Source organism: Somniosus microcephalus, unplaced genomic scaffold (assembly GCF_052327205.1).
Source record: "Somniosus microcephalus isolate GS21.2 unplaced genomic scaffold, FLI_Smic_1.0 unresolved_chr9, whole genome shotgun sequence".
Classification (NCBI taxonomy): Eukaryota; Metazoa; Chordata; class Chondrichthyes; order Squaliformes; family Somniosidae; genus Somniosus; species Somniosus microcephalus.
In genome coordinates this window covers 958,818-979,345 of record NW_028225187.1, presented here as the reverse complement: position 1 = coordinate 979,345, position 20,528 = coordinate 958,818, and the positions used below count along the sequence as shown (strand labels likewise).

Genomic DNA, 20,528 nt, shown 5'->3' with positions numbered 1-20,528 from the left:
TGCATAGGAACGCGCTGCAAGGGCAGAATAGGAGAGATGCATAAAGACACAGCTTATATAGTCAGAGAATAATGCCAGATGATTAAAGGTAATCTTGCTAACTGCCATTTATCACACCTCGGCAGAGAGATAATCACAGCGATCAAAGGTGTGAATGGTGTCCAAACAGGTTAGTCAGGAAAAAATTACATCAAAGAACAATGAGGTGGGGTCACAAGGAGTCAAATGTTGCAGATGCTGGGGTCTGTATGAAAAACAAAAAACAGACAAAAAAGCTCTTTTTTTGTTGCTTGAAATCACAGCAGGTCTGGCCGCATCTGTGTAGAGAGAACAAGCCAACGACGACTCGACTCTGGGTGACCCTACGTCAGGTGGGGATACATGTAGCGTGACATGAACCCAAGATCGCGGTTGAGGCTGTCCTCATGAGTGCGGAACTTGGCTATCAGTTTCTGCTCGACGATTTTGCGTTGTCGTGTGTCTCGAAGGCTGCCTTGGAGAATGCTTACCCAAAGATCGGAGGTTGAATGTCCTTGACTGCTGAAGTGTTCCCCGACTGGGAGGGAACACTAATGCTTGGCGATTGTTGCGCGGTGTCCGTTCATCCGTTGTCGCAGTGTCTGCATGGTCTCGCCGATGTACCATGCTCCGGGGCATCCTTTCTCCAGTCCCTTGTTCAGGGCCCGGGGCCCGGGGAGGCTGTGGGCCTTTATTCCCTGCATTGGACACAAAGCTCTTTGTCTCACAACACACTGGCTCAGGTTTTAATAGACACTTTTTAAATTCATCAATAAAAGCAGATAAATCTCGTGGAACAAAATATTTAATATTTGGGAGTAAAAATACTGTTATTTTTCCTCTGTGGAATTTGTTAGTTTCCGACAATAACAACGATTTGTATTTATAGAACGTATTTAATGTAGTAAAATGTCCCAACATGCTTCACGGGAGCGTTACAAAACAAAATTTGACACCAGGTACAAACCAAGCTGATGCGCCACCAATTACTCCAAAGACTGAGGTTGAGCGAGTAACAATCAGGCTTTTATTCACTAAAGAATGAAGGTCTTGTCTCGAGTGGTCGACCCGTCCAGAATACTAAGGGACTGGGAGGTAGTCACTTATATACCTGGAATAGTGGGAGGAGTCAGCCGAGGCATGTCCAGACCTGTACCTAGTGGAATACACATACACATACAGACAGGTATAACAGTGGTTTACCACATTCACCCCTTGTTTAAAAATGAGTCCGGCGGGGTGAAGTGTATTTCAAAGTTCGTGTATTGGAGTCTCTCCGGAGGTCTTGTCTGCCGCTGTGATCGACGTGGCGACGGCAGGGGTGGTGGAGCTTCCGGCGTCGCGTCCCGTGTAGGCTGGGGCCCTGGAGTGTAGTCCTCGTGGGTGACGGTCCAAGGCGAGCCGGCTGCTGGGGTTGGATATCGGGTCGTGGGGGGGAGGGGGGTGGTAATGGGTAGTGGGTTACAGCGGTCCCCGAGGGTGCGAGGTCTCGTATGGAGACTGTGTCCTCCCGCCCGTCCGGGTACGCAATGTAAGCGTACTGGGGGTTGGCGTGGAGGAGGTCGACCCTCTCGACCAGGGGGTCCATTTTATTGGTCCTCACATGTCTTCTCAGTAGTACCGGCCCTGGGGACGTCAGCCATGGTGGTAACGATATCCCCGATGTGGACTTCCTTGGGAAGACAAACATTTTCTCATGAGGGGTGGCATTGGTGGCAGTGCAGAGCAGTGACCGAATTGAGTGGAGCGCATCGGGGAGCACCTCCTGCCAGCGGGAGGTCGGAAGGCCCCTAGACTTTAAGGCTAGTAGGGCGGCCTTCCAAACTATTGCATTCTCTCTTTCCACCTGTCCGTTCCCCCGGGGGTTGTAACTGGTGGTCCTGCTTGTGGCTATACCCCTAGCAAGCAGGTACTGGTGGAGTTCGTCGCTCATAAATGATGAGCCCCGGTCGCTATGGATATAGCTGGGGAAAACGAACAGGGTGAAGAGGCTGTTCAGACATTTAATGACCGTGGCACTGGTCATGTCCGGGCAGGGGATAGCGAACGGGAAACGGGAGTACTCATCAATGATGTTGAGGAAGTGCACATTGCGGTCAGAGGAGGGGAGAGGCCCTTTAAAATCGACGCTCAGGCGTTCGAAAGGGCGAGTGGCTTTTATCAGATGGGCTCTGGTCTATAAAAGTGCGGTTTGCACTCAGCACAGACTTGGCAGTTCTTGGTAATGGTCCTGACCTCCTCGATGGAGTAAGGCAGGTTGCGGGCCTTGATGAAGTGGAAGAACCTGGTGACCCCCGGGTGGCAGAGGTCATTGTGGAGGGCCCTCAGCCTATCGATCTGCGCGCTGGCGCAGGTGCCACGCGATAGGGCATCTGGGGGTTCATTGAGTTTCCCAGGCCGGTACAAGATCTCGTAATTGTAGGTGGAAAGTTCGATTCTCCACCTCAAGATCTTGTCATTTTTGATTTTGCCCCTCTGCTTGTTGTTGAACATAAAAGCAACCGAACGCTGGTCAGTGAGCAGGGTAAATCGTTTTCCGGCCAGGTAGTGCCTCCAATGGCGCACAGCCTCCACAATGGCCTGGGCCTCCTTCTCGACCGCGGAGTGTCTGGTCTCTGGGCCCTGGAGGGTTCGTAAGAAGAAGGCCACAGGTCTCCCCGCCTGATTAAGGGTGGCGGCCAGGGCAAAGTCGGACGCGTCGCTTTCCACCTGGAAGGGGATGGATTTGTCCACTGCGTGCATGGTGGCTTTGGCAATGTCCTCCTTGATACGGTGGAAGGCCAAGCGGGCCTCTGCCGTCAGGGGAAAAGAGGTGGACTTGATCAGCGGACGGGCTTTGTCTGCATAGTAGGGGACCCACTGAGCGTAGTAGGAAAAAAACCCTAGGCACCTCTTCAGAGCTTTTAGGCAGTGGGGCAGTGGGAGTTCCATAAGGGGACGCATCCGGTCCGGGTCGGGACCGATGACCCCGTGTTCCACAACACAGCCAAGGATGGCGAGGCGGTCTGTGCGGAATATGCACTTCTCCTTGTTATATGTCAGGTTCAGGAGTTGGGCGGTGTGGAGGAATTTCTCGAGGTTTGCGTCATGGTCCTGCAAGTCATGGCTGCAGATGGTCACATTGTCTAGGTAAGGGAAAGTGGCCTGCAGCGCATTTTGATCGACCATCCGGTCCATCTCCCTTTGGAAGACGGAGACCCTGTTGGTAACGCCAAAGGGAACCCTAAGGAAGTGATAGAGGCGGCCGTTTGCCTCAAAAGCAGTATACTGGCGGTCTTCAGGGCGGATGGGGAGCTGGTGGTACGCTGATTTCAGGTCAATGGTCGAAAAGACGCGGTACTGCGCGATCAGGTTGACCATGTCAGCTATGCGGGGGAGTGGGTAGGCGTCCAGCAGGGTGTAGCGGTTTATTGTTTGGCTGTAGTCGATGACTAGGTGTTGTTTTTCGCCGGTCTTAACGACAACAACCTGGGCTCGCCAGGGGCTGGAGCTGCCCTCAATAATCCCCTCCTTCAGGAGCCGCTCCACTTCGGTTTTGATGAAAACCCTGTCCCCGGCACTGTATCGCCTGCTCTTTGTGGCGATGGGCTTACAGTCGGGGGTGAGGTTAGCAAACAGTGGCGGGGGGGGGGGACTCTGAGTGTGGAGAGGTTGCATCTGGTGCACGGCGGGCAATTTGGAGGCTGCTGGCTGCTGGCTGCGGACTGTGAGTGGGGGGAGGGGGCCACCGTAATGCTTCTGAGGTGGCACTGGAAATCCAGCCCCAGTAGAACAGCAGCGCAGAGGTCGGGCAGGACCAGGAGTTTAAAATTATTGAACACAGTCCCGTCTACTACTAGTGTCACCATGCAGTAGCCGCCAATGTCCGCTGACTGGGACTCGGAGGCCATAGAAATCCGCTGGTGCGCAGGCAGGACTGGGAGAGAGCAACGCCGCACCGTGTCGGGGTGGATGAAGCTCTCTGTGCTCCCGGAGTCAAAAAGGCAGTTTATTGCATGGCCGTTTACCTTAACGTCCATTTTGGACTGAGCTAGTTGGTGCGGTCTCGTTTGGTCCAGCGTAACAGAGGCCAGCGTAGGGGTCGGTGTGTCACTGTGGGTATCAGATGGGGGGGGGTTGGCGGCCTGCTGCGTCCCGGCTGGTGTCCAAGGTGGCGGCGTCCATGATTCCCATGTGGCTGGAGTCATCCAAGATGGCTGCTGCTGCGGTGGTTCGCACATGGCTGGGGAGGCCCAAGATGGCGGCCCGCACGGCCCACACGCTGCGCTGTTGGGGGCCCAAGATGGCGGCTCGCACGGCCCACACATGGCGCTGCTGGCGTTCGGGGTGGCTTTGGCCTTGCAGACGCTGGCGTAGTGTCCCTTTTTCCCGCAGCCCGAGCAGATCGCATTCTTCGCCGGGCAGCGCGCTCTGGGGTGTTTGGCCTGGCCACAGAAGTAGCTTTTCTGGCCTTGGGATACTGCTGTCTGGCTTTGGGACACTGCTGCAGTAGTTGGGCCGTCATTGGGCTGTGGCTGGGGTGGCACGGTGCTATGGGGCTGTCCTACCGTGTCCCAGGTTGTCTTTCCCCGCGGCGTCCATGGTGCAGAGGAGTAGGCATTCATGCCCCGGTAGGCTGCGTCCAGCGTTAGTGCGATTTCGGAGGCTTTGTCGAGGGTGAGGTCACTCTGCTCCAGCAGTCGCTGTCGGGTGTAGTTGGACCTGTGGCCCATTACGAAGGCATCCCGGATCAGTTCCTCCGTGTACATAGTGGGCGTTACCGCCTTAAACCCACAGGCCCGGCCAAGCACGGACAGAGCTTGGAGGTATTCCTCAGTCGATTACCCAGGTTGTTGCTTGCGACTCCCCAGTAGGTGCCTGGCGTATACCTCGTTCACAGGGCACGTGTACTGGGTCTTGAGGAGCTGGAGGGCGGCTGTGTACGAGGTCGCGTCCCGGATGACTGAGTACACTCGGTGGTTCACCTTGGAGATCAGGACAGACAGTTTGTTCGCATCCGTTACGACCGCAGTGGAGGCAGTCAGGAATGTCTCGAAGCACATGAGCCAGTGAGCAAACTTGGTGGAAGCGTCCGCTTCCCGACTGTCCAGGTCCAGGCATGCTGGTGTGAGGATCTTCTCCATTATAAAAAATTTAGTTAATAAAATTGATGCGCCATCAATTACTCAAAAGACTGAGGTTAAGCGAGTAACAACCAGGCTTTTATTAACTAAAGAATGAAGGTCTTGTCTCGAGTGGTCGACCCGCCCAGAATACTAAGGGACTGGGAGGTAGTCACTTATATACCTGGAATAGTGGGAGGAGTCAGCCGAGGCATGTCCAGACCTGTACCTAGTGGAATACACATACAGACAGGTATAAACAGTGGTTTACCACACAAGCATATTCCCATAAGGAGGAAAGATGGGGCGACCAAAGCTCAAGCTCCCTGGATGACAAAGGATGTAGACGTTAGAATAAAACAGAAAAAGGAGGTTTATGACAAATGTCAGGTGCAGAATACAGTCAAAAACCAGGAGAATAGAGAGAGTGGGGGGAAATTGAAAAAGGATATATGAAAGACTTGCATTTATATAGTGCCTTTCACAACCACCAGGCATCTCAAAGCTCTTTACAGCCAATTAAGTACTTTTGAAGTGGAGTCATTGTTGTAATGTGGGAAACACGGCAGCCAATTTGTGCTCAGCAAGCTCCCACAAACAGCATTGTGATAATAACCAGGTAATCTGTTTTTGTTATGTTGGTTGAGGGATAAATATTGGCCAAGACACCGGGGATAACTCCCCTACTCTTCTTCAAAAGAGTGCCGTGGGATCTTTTACATCCACCTGAGAGAGCAGACGGGGCCTCAGTTTAAAGTCTCATCAAAAACAGTGCAGCACTCCCCTGGAGTGTCAGCCTAGCTTTATGTGCTCAAGTCCCTGGAGTGGGACTAGAACCACACAACCTTCTGACTCAGAGAGCAAGTGTGCTACCCACTGAGCCCCAGCTGGCACAAGGGAGAGAAGACAAGAAAAGATTAGTGGGTAATGTAAAAGGGAACCCAAAAATCTTTTATAAACATCTGAAAAGTAAAAGGATAGTTAAAGGAATGGTGGGGCCGATTAGGGACCAAATAGGAGCTTATCATACGGAGGCAGAGGGCGTGGCTGAGGTACTGAATGAGTACTTAGCATCTGTCTTCACAAAAGAGGATGAAGTCAATGTCGCAGTAGAGGAGGGGGAGTAGAGAAATTGGATAAAAATGGATAGAAAGGAGGTGCTAAATAGGTTGTCATCACTCAAAGTTAACAAGTCACCCAGTCCAGATGGATGCATCCTAGATTGCAGAGGGAAGCTAGGGTGGAGATAGCAGAAGCTCCGACCACAATCTTTCAATCTCCCTCAGATATATGGGAGTGGTGCCATAGGACTGGAGGATTGCAAATGTTACACCCTGTTTAAAAAAAGGGGAAGAGGGATAAACCTGGTAACTACAGGCCAATCAGTCTAATGTCAGTGGTGTAGGTGGGCATCCTTTACTTCGTTTACGGTAATTTACCTGGTCAGGCAGCCTTTGCCACTGCACTGTGACCAATTCCAATCTGCGGTTTTGAATCGCTAAACCACCCCCCCCTCCAGTTCTGACTTGAGGAACTTATAATTAATGATATATTAAAAACGGACAAATGGTCTGGATGCAAGAAAGTGAATTTTTATTAAAACTAAAGAAACTACACCACACCATCAAAGTAATCACGGTAAAATTGCTTAACAGGGGAAGGCAGACGGCAAAAACGAGGGATAAATGGCTACAATGTTAACCTTACAACCTTAGCAACATTTCCCTTAAATTACCACCCCTTTACTTCTCCCTAGATTGTTTTGCTAGTGGATCAAAACCTTGCTCACCTGCAGTCCAAAGAGTAAGAGACAAAAAAGGGGGCAGAGGACTTCCTGGGCTTAATCTTTATACCCTGGGAGTCCCTGCTGTTTTCGCGCCGAAAAAGTCCATGCGCAATTTCGCGCCGAAAAGTCCGAATACACAAGAGAGGGCTTTTAACTTCCTCCATTCATACATGGAGACATCACGTAGTAGTCAATTTCAGTGAATGGATGTGTGTTAACAACCCATTGTGCTTGCCGTCCGATGATTGGGGAGTGGCCCATTTGAATCAGCCAGTGTAAACAAGCAGCTTGTAGGTTACCGGACCCGCCCAATACCACAGGGTGACTGACAGCTCGGGCTCCATTCAAACTTACTACAGGGCAGCGCTGAGCTTTTCATATGCTAACAGCCTGTCTGTCCTTTTCTGCTGCCTTTTAAAATTCTGTTTCCATGAGGTCTGTTCAGCCATTTTTATGCCCTGGGCAATTTAAACAGTCCAAAACTCAAGAGTACATCTTTTAATAAAATTTACAATCTTAAAGTGTGCAATTTTCACAAAGTTCTTTGATTCCAGTGTCCAAGTGCTGCCTAGCTTACGAGCTTTTTAACGCAGCCTTTTGCGGTTCTGGGTTTGTTTTAAAACATTGTCCAACACAGAGACAATTTAAATCACACAAGTCTTCATCCATGATGTGGATTAATATTTCCCGATCTTCGGGGGCTGAGGGGATTTTGCGACCCCTACAGTGGTGGGTGAACGACTAGAGACCATTGTCAAGGACAAAATTAATTCTCACTTGGAGAAGCATAGATTAATAAGGGGCAGCCAGTATGGATTTGTTAAAGGTAAATCGTGTCTGATTAACCTGATTGAGTTCTCTGATGAAGTAACAGAGGGTTGATGAAGGTAGTGCAGCAGATGTTGTATATATGGACTTTCAAAAGGCATTTGATAAAATACCACATAAGAGACTTAATCTGAAAATAGAAGCAGAGGGAATTAAAGGGCTGATGGTAATTTGGGTATATAATTGGCTAAGGGAGAGGAGGCAGTGAGCAGTGCTGAGGGATCTTTTTCTGACTGGAGGGAGGTATGCAGTGGGCTCCCCCAGGGGTCGGGATTAGGACCATTGCTTTTCTTGTTATATATAACTGACCTGGACTTGGGTATAGGTGAACAATTTCAAAGTTTACGGATGATACTATTTACTATGTTGCCAAGTTCTGTGAGTGTAGTAGTAGCAGACTTCAGAAGGACAGAGACAGACTGTGAAATGAGCAGACACAAGGCAGATGACATTAAATGAGGATAAGTGTGAAGTGATGCACTTTGGGAGAAACAACAGGGCGAGGCCGTATAATCTAAATGGGACTAGTTTGAGGGGGTGCAAGAGCAGAGGGACCTGGGGGTCCATGTTCACAAGTCTTTGAAAGTGCCACGGCAAGTTGGTGAGGCGGTTCAGAAAGCGTATGGGATATTTGGCTTTGTAAATAGTGCCATTGAATACAAAAACAAGGAAGTTACACTAAACCTTTACAAATCACTAGTTAGGAACGTAGGACAGGAGGAGGCCATTCAGCCCCTCGAGCCTGTTCCGCCATTCAATGAGATCATGGCTGATCTGCGACCTAACTCCATACACCCGCCTTTGGCCCATATCCCTTAATACCTTTGGTTAACAAAAACCTATCAATCTCAGATTTAAAATTAACAATTGATCGAGCATCAATTGCTGTTTGCGGAAGAGAGTTCCAAACTTCTACCACCCTTTGTGTGTAGAAGTGTTTCCTAATTTCACTCCTGAAAGGTCTGGCTCTAATTTTTAGACTCTGCCCCCAGTCCTAGAATCCCCAACCAGCGGAAATAGTTTCTCTCTATCTACCCTATCTGTTCCCCTTAATATCCTGAAAACTTCGATCAGATCACCCCTTAACTTTCTAAATTCCAGGGAATACAACCCTAATTTGTGTAATCCCTCCTCGTAACTTAACCCTTGAAGTCCAGGTATCATTCTGGTAAACCTACGCTGCACTCCCTCCAAGGCCAATATATCCTTCCTAAGGTGTGGTGCCCAGAACTGCTCACAGTGCTCCAGGTGTGGTCTAACCAGGGTTTTGTACAGCTGCAGGGTTTAGGCCTCAGCTGGAGTCTTGTGGACAGTTCTGGGCACCACACTTTAGGAAGGATGTCAAGGCCTTGGAGAGGGTGCAGAGGAGGTTGACCAGGATGGTACCAGGGATGAGGGACTTCAGTTATGTGGAGAGACTGGAGAAGCTGGGATTGTTCCCCTTAGAGCAGAGAAGGTTAAGAGGAGACCTAATGGAGGTGTTCAAAATGATGAGCGGTTTTGATCGAGCAAGTAGAGAGAAACTGTTCACTCTGGCAAGTGGGTCGGTAACCAAAGGTCACAGATTTAAAATAGTTACTAAAAGAACTAGAGGGGAAATGAGGAGAATTGTTTTCATACAGAGGGTTGTTCAGATCTGGAACGCACCATCTGAAAGGATGCTGGAATCAGGTTCCACAGGAACTTTCAAACAGTAATTGGACGAGTCCTTTAAGAGGACTAGTTTGGAGAGTTCTGGGGATAAAGCTGGGGTGTGGGACTAAATTGGACAGCTCTTTCAAAGACACGATGGGCCGAATCACCTCCTTCTGTGCTGTTAGATTCTATGATCAGTGTGAAGTCGCTGGTGTCTCTTCAACTCCCCGGAGCTTTTAAAGCTCTTCCCACAGTCAGAACATTTAAAGGGCCTCTCGTCAGTGTGAACTCGCTGATGTGTGAGCAGGTTGGATGACTGAGTGAATCCCTTCCCACACACGGAGCAGGTGAACGGTCTCTCCCCAGTGTGAACTCGCCGATGTGCCAGCAGGTTGGGTGAATGAGCGAATCCCTTCCCACACACAGAGCAGGTGAACGGCCTCTCCCCAGTGTGTAGGTGTTGGTGTAGCTTGAGCTCCCCGGAGCTTTTAAAACTCTTCCCACACTCAGAACATTGAAAGAGTCTCTCCCCAGTGTGAACTCGCTGGTGTCCCTTCAGATCCCCAGAGCTTTTAAAGCTCTTCCCACAGTCAGAACATTTAAAGGGCCTCTCGTCAGTGTGAACTCGCTGATGTGTCAGCAGGTTGGATGACTGAGTGAATCCCTTCCCACACACAGAGCAGGTGAACTGTCTCTCCCCAGTGTGAACTCGCTGGTGTCCCTTCAGATCTCCAGAGCTTTTAAAGCTCTTCCCACAGTCAGAACATTGAAAGGGTCTCTCGTCAGTGTGAACTCGCTGGTGTACCAGCAGGCTGGAGGGCCGAGCGAATCCCTTCCCACACACGGAGCAGGTGAACGGTCTCTCCCCAGTGTGAACTCGCTGATGTACCATCAGGTGGAATGACTGAATGAATTCCTTCCCACACACGGAGCAGGTGAACGGCCTCTCCCCAGTGTGTAGATGTTGGTGTCTCTTCAAACCCCCGGAGCTTTTAAAGCTCATCCCACAGTCAGAACATTTAAAGGGTCTCTTGTCACTGTGAACTCGCTGATGTACCAGCAGTTGGGATGAATCAGTGAATCCCTTCCCACACACGGAGCAGGTGAATGGCGTCTCCCCAGTGTGAACTCGCTGATGTACCAGCAGGTGGGATGAATTAGTGAATCCCTTACCACACACGGAGCAGGTGAACGGCCTCTCCCCAGTGTGTAGGAGCCAGTGTCCCTTCAGCTCCTGGGGGCTTTTAAAGCTCTTCCCACAGTCAGAACATTTAAACGGTCTCTCGTCAGTGTGAATAGGTTGGTGTTGCTTTAGTTTCCCGGGGCTTTTAAAGCTCTTCCCACAGTTAGGACACTGAAATGGTCTCTCATCAGTGTGAACAAGCTGGTGTCCCTTCAGTTCCCTGGGGCTTTTAAAGCTTGTCCCACAGTCAGAACATTGAAATGGTCTCTCATCAGTGTGAACAAGCTGGTGTCCCTTCAGATACCGAGCGCTTTTAAAGCTCTTCCCACAGTCAGAACATTGAAATGGTCTCTCATCAGTGTGGACAAGTTGGTGTAGCTTTAGTTCCTTGGGGCTTTTAAAGCTCTTCCCACAGTCAGAACATTGAAATGGTCTCTCATCAGTGTGAACAAGTTGCTGTTGCTGTACTTCCCCGGGGCTTTTAAAGCTCTTCCCACAGTCAGAACATTGAAATGGTCTCTCCTCAGTGTGAACTCCCTGGTGTGTTTGCAGGTGGGATGAACAAACAAATCCCTTTCCACACACGGAGCAGGTGAACAGACTGTCCCTGGTGTGACTGTGCCATTGAACTTCCAATGCAGACGGGGAACTGAAGCCCTTCCCGCCGTCCCCACCTTTACCCGGTTTCTCCCCGGTGTGACGGTGCACGTGTCTCACCAGGTCAGCCGATCGGCTGAATCCGCGTCCACACACTGAACACGTGTGCGGTTTGTCTGCGTTGCGATCCCTGCTCTCTCCTTCCATGTGCAAAGGCCGATGATATTCAGGTCCTGATGAATCCAGCGACCCTGTCAGATCTTGACATGATGTTTGGTCTGAGCTTCCCGCCTGTAACTGTTCCACTTCTATAACCCTGTAAATTGAGATCAGAAAAGGATCAGAGGCAAACTGTTGTTTACTTTTCCCCTTTCCGAACCTAGGGGCAGTGAAGCTGATTTTCAGGCCCCAGCTGCTGCACAGGTTGGTTGAAAGGATCAGCAGTAATGGCGGCTGTAATACCCACAAGGCCCCGGCTCTGCAGAAAGTGCTCTGTTGACTCTGAGTCCCGCGCATGTGCTCATGGCCCCCGCGCTCTCCCTCCTGCTCTACAATTGCCCATCCCGATCGGTCTGCAACATGCATGCTCAGCACACAAAACCTCGCGGTTGGAACATCGGGCGTGCATGCGGAGCCGCAACATCTGGTATGCGTGAGCGGCTCAGGTGGGGGCGAGTTGGTGTTTCGCCTCAGCCGCCAGGGAGGTGCGCATGCGCAGGACGACCCAACATTCTTCCCGTCAGCAATCACTCCCTCGTTTCTTTAATAAAAACAGAAAATGCTGGAAATACTCAGCAGGTCAGGCAGCATCTGTGGAGAGAGAAACAGAGTTAACGTTTCAGGTCGATGACCATTCGTCAGAACTGCTTGCTCTTTAGTGTCAGCCAGTGGCTCAGTGGGCAGCACTCTCGCCTCTGAGTCAGAAAGTCGTGGGTTCATAGTCCCACTCCAGAGACTTGAGCACAAAAATCCAGGCTGACACTCCAGTGCAGTGCTGAGGGAGTGCGGCACTGTTGGAGGTGCCGTCTTTCGGATGAGATGTTAAATTGAGGCCCTGTTTGCTCTCTCAGGTGGATGTCAAAGGTCCCATGGCATTATTTCAGGAAAGACTTGTATTTATATAGTGCCACCAGATTTCCTAAAGTGCTTTACAGCCAATGAAGCACTACAATGAAGTAGTCACTGTTGTAATGTGGGAAAGAGCAGGGGAATTATCCCCAGTGTCCGAGCCAATGTTTATCCCTCAATCAACATAAAAAATGATAGATTATCTGGTCATTATCACATTGCTGTCTGTGGGAGCTTGCTGTGCGCTAACTGACTGCCGCATTTCCTACATTACAACAGTGACTACACTGCAAAAGTACTTCATTGGCTGTAAAGTACTTTGGGACGTCCGGTGGTGGTGAAAGGCGCTATATAAATGCAAGTCTTTCTTCCTTGACTGGTCTCACCAGCGACCTCTTCTGGCGGTTGGTTGATTGACAGCCGAGAGTCCGCGCATGCGCACTCGGAGCGGCGGTTTGGGCCGAGTCCGGCACAGCGACCCCTCCCGTTCACCAAGGGTAATGACCGCGCATGCCCAGAGGAGACGAACACCCCTCCCCCAGTCGGAGCTGCGCCTGCGCACTCGGATCCTGCCGGACGGAGTCGGCGCGGGGCCATTCCGGGGAAAGGCCTTGGTGTCGGTTCGAGTCGCGATCGGTGACGCGAAGTGAGTTTTCTCCGCTCCGATTGGGTGGAGAATGGCGCGGGGTGGATCGGGAGAGAATCGAAAGAAATAGAAAAACCTCAGAGTCCGCGAGGCCCCGGACCGAGCGGCGGCACTTGGACGGTGCACGTGATCTCCTCGGGGACACGTCACCCGGGCCCGCGGCCTGATTGACGGCAGCTTTCCACCAATAGGGAGCGTGCGGGGCGGGGCTGGAGGAGCGAGCCGGCGACGGGTCCTCCAACCAATCGGGGAGCCCGAGGGGCGGGACTAGCGGTACCCAGTGGGCGGGTCTGGAGGAGCGTGCGGGCGGCGGGTCCTCCAACCAATCGGGGAGCCCGAGGGGCGGGACTAGCGGTACCCAGTGGGCGGGACTGGAGGAGCGTGCGGGCGGCGGGTCCTCCAACCAATCGGGGAGCCCGAGGGGCGGGACTAGTGCCGGCTGATTGTCTGATCCACAGGGCAGCGAGTTTCTCCAGTCCCTTGTTCAGGGCCCGGGGCCCGGGGAGGCTGTGGGCCTTTATTCCCCTCATTGGACACAAGGCTCTTTGGCTCACAACACACTGGCTCAGGTTTTAATAGAGACTTTTTAAATTCATCAATAAAAGCAGATAAACCATGTGCTTCTGTAGAACAAACTTTCTAATATTTTATGGAATCATAAAATGGTTACAGCAAAGAAGGAGGCCATTCGGCCCGTTGAACCCGTGCCGGCTCTCTGCAAGACCACTTAATTGAGTCCCACTCCCCGCCCTTTCCCCGTAACCCTGCACATTTCTTTCCTTCAGGTACTCGAGGGGCCGAATGGTCAACTCCTGCTCCTATCTTCTATGTATCTATTATCCGAGGCACAGGTAGGCCCCACGGGGGCGGCAGACCTGTGAGGAGTGGCGGTGGTGATATAAAGCGAGGTGGTGGAGCAGGTAAGCCCCACAGCAGCGGACCTGCGAGGAGCGGCGGCGGTGATATGAAGAGCGAGGCGGCGGAGTTTATAGGGTATCTGTAATTCTTGTGACACTTCCTGTGTCCCTGATAACCATGTGTGCGGGGAGTGTATCCAGCTGCAGCTACTGACAGACCGCATTGCGGCGCTGGAGCTGCGAGTGGATACATACTGGAGCATTCGCGATGCTGAGGACATCGTGGATAGCACGTTTAGGGAGTTGGTCACACCGCAGGTAAAGGCTGCACAGGCAGGAAGAGAATGGGTGACCACCAGGCAGAGCAGTAGACGCAGGCAGGTAGTGCAGGGTTCCCCTGTGACCATCCCCCTCTCAAACAGATATACTGCTTTGGATATTGTTGGGGAGGATGGCTTATCAGGGGAAGGCAGCAGCAGCCAACTTCCTGGTAACGTGGGTGGTTCTGCTGCACAGGACGGGAGGAAAAAGAGTGGGAGAGCTATAGTAATAAGGGATTCTATTGTAAGGGGAATAAATAGGTGTTTCTGCGGCCACAAACGTGACTCCAGGATGGTATGTTGCCTTCTGGTGCAAGGGTCAAGAATGCCTCAGAGCGGCTGCAAAACATTTTTGAAGGGGAGGGTGAACAACCAATTGTCGTGGTGCATATAGGTACCAACGATATAGGTAAAAAAATGGGATGAGGTCCTAAAAGCTGAATATAGGGGGATAGGAGGTAAATTAAAAAATAGGACCTCCAAGGTAGTAATCTCAGGATTGCTACCAGTGCCACGTGCTAGTCAGAGTAGAAATAGAAGGATATTTCAGATGACTACATGGCTAGAGGAATGGTGCATGAGGGAGGGATTCAAATTCCTGGGACATTGGAACCGGTTCTGGGGGAGGTGGGGCTAGTACAAACTGGATGGTTTGCACCTGGGCAGGACCGGAACCGCTGTCCTAGGGGGAGTGTTTGCTAGTGCTCTGGGGGAGGGTTTAAACTAAAATGGCAGGGGGTTGGGAACCTGAGCAGGGAGACAGAGGAAAGGGAAACCAGGATAGAAGCAAAAGACAGGAAGGAGAAAAACAAAGGTGGTGGTCAGAGAATTCAAGGGTTTAAATCAAACATGGCCACAGTAAATAATAATTCTATAAGGTGTAAGAGTGTTAAAAAAAACAAGCCTGAAGGCCTTGTGTCTTAATGCGAGGAGCATTCGTAATAAGGTGGATGAATTATCTGCGCAAATAGAGGTAAACGGATATGATATGATTGGGATTCCGGAAACATGGCTTCAAGGTGACCAAGGCTGGGAACTCAACATCCAGGGGTTTTCAATATTCAGGAAAGATCGGCAAAAAGGAAAAGGAGGTGGGGTAGCATTGCTTTTTAAAGAGGAGATTAATACAATTGAAAGGAAGGATATTAGCTCTGATGATGTGGAATCTGTATGGTTAGAGCTGAGAAATACCAAGGGGCAGAAAACGTTAGTGGGAGTGTTATACAGACATCCAAACAGTAATGCGGAGGTTGGGGATGGCATTAAACGGGAAATTAGAGATGCGTGCAATAAGGGCACAGCAGTTATCATGGGTGACTTTAATCTACATATAAATTGGACTAACCAAATTAGTAACCATACTGTGGAGGAGGGATTCCTGGAGTGTATACGGGATGGTTTCCTGGACCAATATGTCGAGGAACCAACTAGAGATCAGGCCATCTTAGACTGGGTATTATGTAATGAGAAAGGATTAATTAGCAATCTTGTTGTGCGAGGCCCCTTGGGTCAGAGCGATCATAATATGATAGAATTCTTCATCAAGATGGAGAGTGAAGCAGTTGACTCAGAGACTAGGATCCTGAATTTAAATAAAGGAAACTAAGATGGTATGAGGCGCGAGTTGGGTAGGATTGATTGGGGAATGTTACTCAAAGGGTTGACAGTGGATAGGCAATGGCAAACATTCAAAAATCACATGGATGAACTACAGAATTTGTTCATCCTTGTTTGGCATAAAAGTAAAACAAAAAGTGTGACTCAACTGTGGCTAACAAGGGAAATTAGGGATAGCTTAAGATCCAAGGAGAGGACATATAAATTGGCCAGAAAACGTAGTAAACCTGAGGATTGGAAGCAGTTTAGGATTCAGCAAAGGAGGACAAAGGGATTAATTAAATGGGGGGAAATAGAGTATGAGAGTAAGCTTTCAGGGAACATAAAAACTAACTGTAGATATGTGAAGAGAAAAAGATTGGTGAAGTCAAGTATAGGTCCCTTGCGGTCAGAATCAGGGGAATTTATAATGGGGAACAAAGAAATGGCAGGCCAATTAAATACATAATTTGGTTCTGTCTTCACAAAGGAGGACACAAATAACCTCCCAGAGATATCGAGGAACATAGGGTCTAATGAGAGGGAGGAACTGAAAGAAATCAGTATTTGTAGGGAAATGGTGTTAGGGAAATTGACGGGATTGAAGGCCGATAAATCCCCAGGGCCTGATAATCGGCATCCTAGGGTACTTAAGGAAGTAGCCCTAGAAATAGTAGATGCATTGCTGGTCATCTTCCAAAATTTGATAGACTCTGGAACAGTTCCCATGGGTTGGAGGGCAGCTAATATTACCCCACTATTCAAAAAAGGTGGTGGAGAGAAAACAGGGAATTATATCGGTAGTGGGGAAAATGCTAGAGTCCATTATAAAAGATGTAATAGCAGAGCACTTGGAAAACAGTGACAGTATCGGACAAAGTCAACATGGATTTACAAAAGGTAAATCATGCTTGACTAATCTACTGGAATTTTTTGAGGATGTATCTGGTAGAATAGATAAGGGATAACCAGTGAATGTGGTGTATTTGGACTTTCAGAAGGCTTTCGATAAGGTACCGTATAAGAGATGAGCGTGTAAAGTTAAGGCACATGGGATTGGGGGCAAGGTACTGACTTGGATCGAGAACTGGTTGGCAGACAGGAAGCAAAGAGTTGGAATAAACGGGTCTTTTTCCGAGTGGCAGGCAGTGACTAGTGGGGGACCGCAGGGATCGGTCCTCGGACCCCAGCAATTCACAATATATATAAATGATCTAGACGAGGGAACTAGATGTAACATCTCCAAGTTTGCAGACGACACAAAGCAGGGTGGGTGTGTGTGAGGAGGATGCCGAAAAACTCCAGTATGATTTGGACAGGTTGGGTGATTAGGCAGAAGCATGGCAGATGCAGTATAATGTGGATAAATGCGAGGTTATCCACTTTGGTGGCAAAAACAGGAAGGCATATTATTATCTGAATAGCAATAGATTGGGAGAAGGGGAAGTGCAACGAGACCTGGGTGTCCTTGTGCACCAGTCGCTGAAGGCAAGCATGCAGGTGCAGCAGGCGGTTAAGAAGGCAAATGGTATGTTGGCCTTCATAGCGAGAGGGTTTGAGTACAGGAACAACGATGTCTGGCTGCAGTTGTACAGGGCCTTGGTGAGACCACATTGTGAGTATTGTGTGCAGTTTTGGTCGCCTTATCTGAGGAAGGATGTTCTTGCCGTGCAAGGAGTTCAACGAAGATTTACCAGGCTGATACCTGGGATGGCAGGAATTACGTATGAGGAGAGATTGGGACGATTGGGCTTGTACTCACTGGAGTTTAGAAGAATGAGAGGGGATGTCATTGAAACGTATAAAATTCTGACAGGACTGGACAGACTAGATGCAGGAAGGATGTTCCCGATGGTCAGGGAGCCCAGAACCAGTGGTCACAGTCTAAGGATACGGGGTAAGCCATTTAGGACAGTAATGAGGAGGAATTTCTTCGCCCAGAGAGTGGTGAACCTATGGAATTCTCTACCACAGAAGGCAGTAGAGGCCAATACATTAAATATATTCAAGAAGGAGTTGGATATATTTCTTAAAGCTAAAGGGATCAAGGGGTATGGGGAGAAAGCAGGGACCGGGTACTGAATTTGGATAATCAGCCATGATCGCATTGAATGGCGGAGCAGGCTTGAGGGGCTGAATAACCTACTCCTGCTCCTATCTTTTATGTTTCTATGTTTGTATGTTTCTATGTTTCAGTTTGAGCTGGAGTGGAGATGGAGGAGAAGCCGCTGGGCTTAACCCCCAGTACTTCTGAGCCCAGGAGGACCCAACAATTTCCAATGTGAGACTGTCAAGGGAGGTGGATTCTAGGGGCGATTAGGTTGTTACACAGACACTGTCCGTACAATGTAAAAGAGTATTGTTTTAGGAACAAGTATTTCTGTACAGGCTTTTAATCCAGTTTACATCTACAGATTTGTTTTAATTCATTTTTGGGATGTGGGCGTAGCTCGCAAGAGCAGCAAATACAGGAAACTTTCTGGTATCCGGCACTGACGGGACCGAGCTGGTGCCGGTCGATCAACACTGCCGGAGAAACGAGCGCTATAGTTAAAAGATACGGAGCTTCTGAGCTCCGTCTGAAGCAACAAACCCTGTTGCTTAGCCACAGCTTCAAAACAGTCGGCGCAGCTTGCAAGCATCTCTGTAGCTAAGCAACAGCTTCAGCTAGACGCTTGCAGAGCCACAAATGGAGAAAAAAAGCAGCTAAAAGTAAAAAAAGTTATCTGAACCCACTCCTGAATTTTGCCGGTGGATAGAGCATTCCGGATATTTAACCTCCGTTTAAACGAAAGTTTCCTGTATTGCCAATCCCCAGTTTCCCGTTGAGAAGGGGGTGGTGAGTCACCTTCTTGAACTACTGCAGTCCGTGTGGTGAAGGTATTCCCACAATGTTGTTCGGTAAGGAGTTCCAGGATTATGACCCAGCAACGATGAATATATCTGAGTCAGGATGGTGTGTGACTTGGAGGGGAACTTGGAGGTGATGGTGCTCCCATACAACAGCTGCCCTTGTCCTTCTAGGTGGTGGAGGTTGTGGGTTTTGGAGGTTCTATCAAAGTTCTGGTCGAGTTGCAGATGTATAAAGTTCCTTTCCTTCGCCCCCTCCCCCTCCCACACCCACCTCTCTCTCTCCTCCCATAGAGGTCAGAGTCTTGTGTAGGCCCAGACCAGGTGGCGGATTCCCTTCCCTGAAGGACATCAGTGAACCAGTTGGGTATTTATGACAATCTGGCAGCTTTCATGGTCACTTTTCTCTAGTGCCGGCCCCACAATTGACCAGATTCATTGAGCTCAATTTCACAACCTGCCTTTGTTTTCTTGTGGGTTGTCTCTCACGCTCCCAGTTTTAAATTAATTTTACAGGGCACTGGAAGGGGAGGATTTGCAGACAAGAAACCCAAACCAAACATCACGTCAAGATCTGACCGAGTCACTCGACTCATCGGATCTGAATATCATCGGCCTCTGAACATGGAAGCAAAAAGCACCGTTCACAGCGGGGAGAAACCGTACACGTGTTCTGTGTGTGGACGAGGCTTCAGCCAATCCTCTGGCCTATCAACACACAAGCGCATTCACACCGGGGAGAGGCCGTTCACCTGCTCTGAGTGTGGGAAGGGATTCACTCAGTCATCTGTTCTTCAGACACACCAGCGTGTTCACACCGGGGAGAGGCCGTTCACCTGCTCTGAGTGTGGGAAGGGATTCACTCAGTCATCCAACCTACTGAGACACCAGCGTGTTCACACCGGGGAGAGGCCGTTCACCTGCTCTGAGTGTGGGATGGGATTCACTCAGTCATCCAACCTGCTGATACACCAGCGTGTTCACACCGGGGAGAGGCCGTTCACCTGCTCTGAGTGTGGGAAGGGATTCACTAATTCATCCGACCTGCTGATACACCAGCGTGTTCACACCGGGGAGAGGCCGTTCACCTGCTCTGAGTGTGGGAAGGGATTCACTAATTCATCCAACCTGCTGAAACACCAGCGAGTTCACACTGATGAGCCACCTTTTAAATGCTCGGACTGTGAGAAGAGTTTTATAAGCAAAAGGAAGCTGATACAACACGAATGCACGCACACTGGGGAGAGGCCGTTCACCTGCTCCGTGTGTGGGGAGGGATTCACTCACTCATCCCACCTGCTGACACACCAGCGAGTTCACAAGTGACTGCAGGGGTTGGATTCTGCTGTTATTGCTGCTGTTAATCACATCCAGGACTGAACCATGTTCATTCTGACAGTTGGGGATTTTTTCTGCTGCTGTTAATAACTCTAGGAACTGGGCTGGAGTTTAATATTCTGGATATGTGTCAAATAAATCAACTTTGTTTTAAACACATTGTTGTAGATTTTTGTCTTTCCCACCTGAGTGTTTAGCATCACCTGGCTGGAGCTCAGAAAGGACAATCTGGGGGAGGATCGTACGGCGGGAACAGAACTCCAGCCTGGACACAGTCCTTCAGGGCCACACTGAGAGGGGCAAACGGCACTTTGGTCTTTCTCGTCTCTCTTCACTGACAGCAAAGTTGCTGTGCAGGTTAATCTCGAGGCGTGTGAGAAATATGTCCCAGCCGCTCTCTGCCATGGTTCAGAGCTCCTAGCCACGGAACAGAAGGCTCCTTTAGGAATGTACCCCAGTGCTTTTATTTTAATGGCCTTATTAACGTGTGTCGCTACTTTTAGTGATTTGTGTATCTGTGTCCCTGGATCCCTCTGCTCCTCCAGCCCATTTAGACTCTTAGGGGGAAATTCGGTGGTGCCCCCTTTGGGTCGCTAACGTCACCAGGGCTAATTTTAGCGCCCCAAAAAAGTTAGCGCCCCTGCGCATTAAATTCAGTGGTGGCACCCCAGGCAGGAGGCAGGGTGCTACTGGACGCGCTCCCC

The 20,528-nt window shown here is 49.9% G+C and overlaps 3 protein-coding genes across 5 annotated transcripts in view; 2 read left to right on the top strand and 1 right to left on the bottom strand.

Moving 5' to 3' along the window:
* The window catches only part of LOC147084201 (uncharacterized), a 270,376-nt gene that overhangs the window by 83,282 nt on the left and 166,566 nt on the right, over nucleotides 1-20,528 (top strand). The gene's annotated exons all lie outside the window — the stretch shown is intronic.
* LOC147084203 (uncharacterized) lies at nucleotides 9,448-11,086 on the bottom strand (the record flags this gene model as incomplete). The annotated part of the gene is made up of 1 exon (XM_085979321.1): nucleotides 9,448-11,086. A coding segment is annotated over one exon (1,536 nt), but the record flags the coding sequence as incomplete, so codon positions are not given.
* LOC147084202 (uncharacterized) lies at nucleotides 12,788-19,979 on the top strand. 2 transcript variants are annotated; one of them, XM_085979272.1, is made up of 3 exons: nucleotides 12,788-12,863; nucleotides 13,649-13,783; nucleotides 19,003-19,979. In XM_085979272.1, exon 3 carries the CDS (start codon nucleotides 19,111-19,113, stop codon nucleotides 19,810-19,812), a length of 702 nt encoding a protein of 233 aa, XP_085835398.1. In that variant the 5' UTR covers nucleotides 12,788-12,863; nucleotides 13,649-13,783; nucleotides 19,003-19,110; the 3' UTR covers nucleotides 19,813-19,979. The 2 variants fall into 2 exon arrangements, with proteins under 2 accessions (XP_085835398.1, XP_085835399.1); XM_085979273.1 differs by lacking the exon at nucleotides 12,788-12,863 and having other exon boundaries at nucleotides 13,368-13,783.

Excerpts from the sequence above, each read along its gene's own strand:
- LOC147084202 (XM_085979272.1), top strand. The coding sequence starts at position 19,111 with ATGGAAGCAAAAAGCACCGTTCACAGCGGGGAGAAACCGTACACGTGT.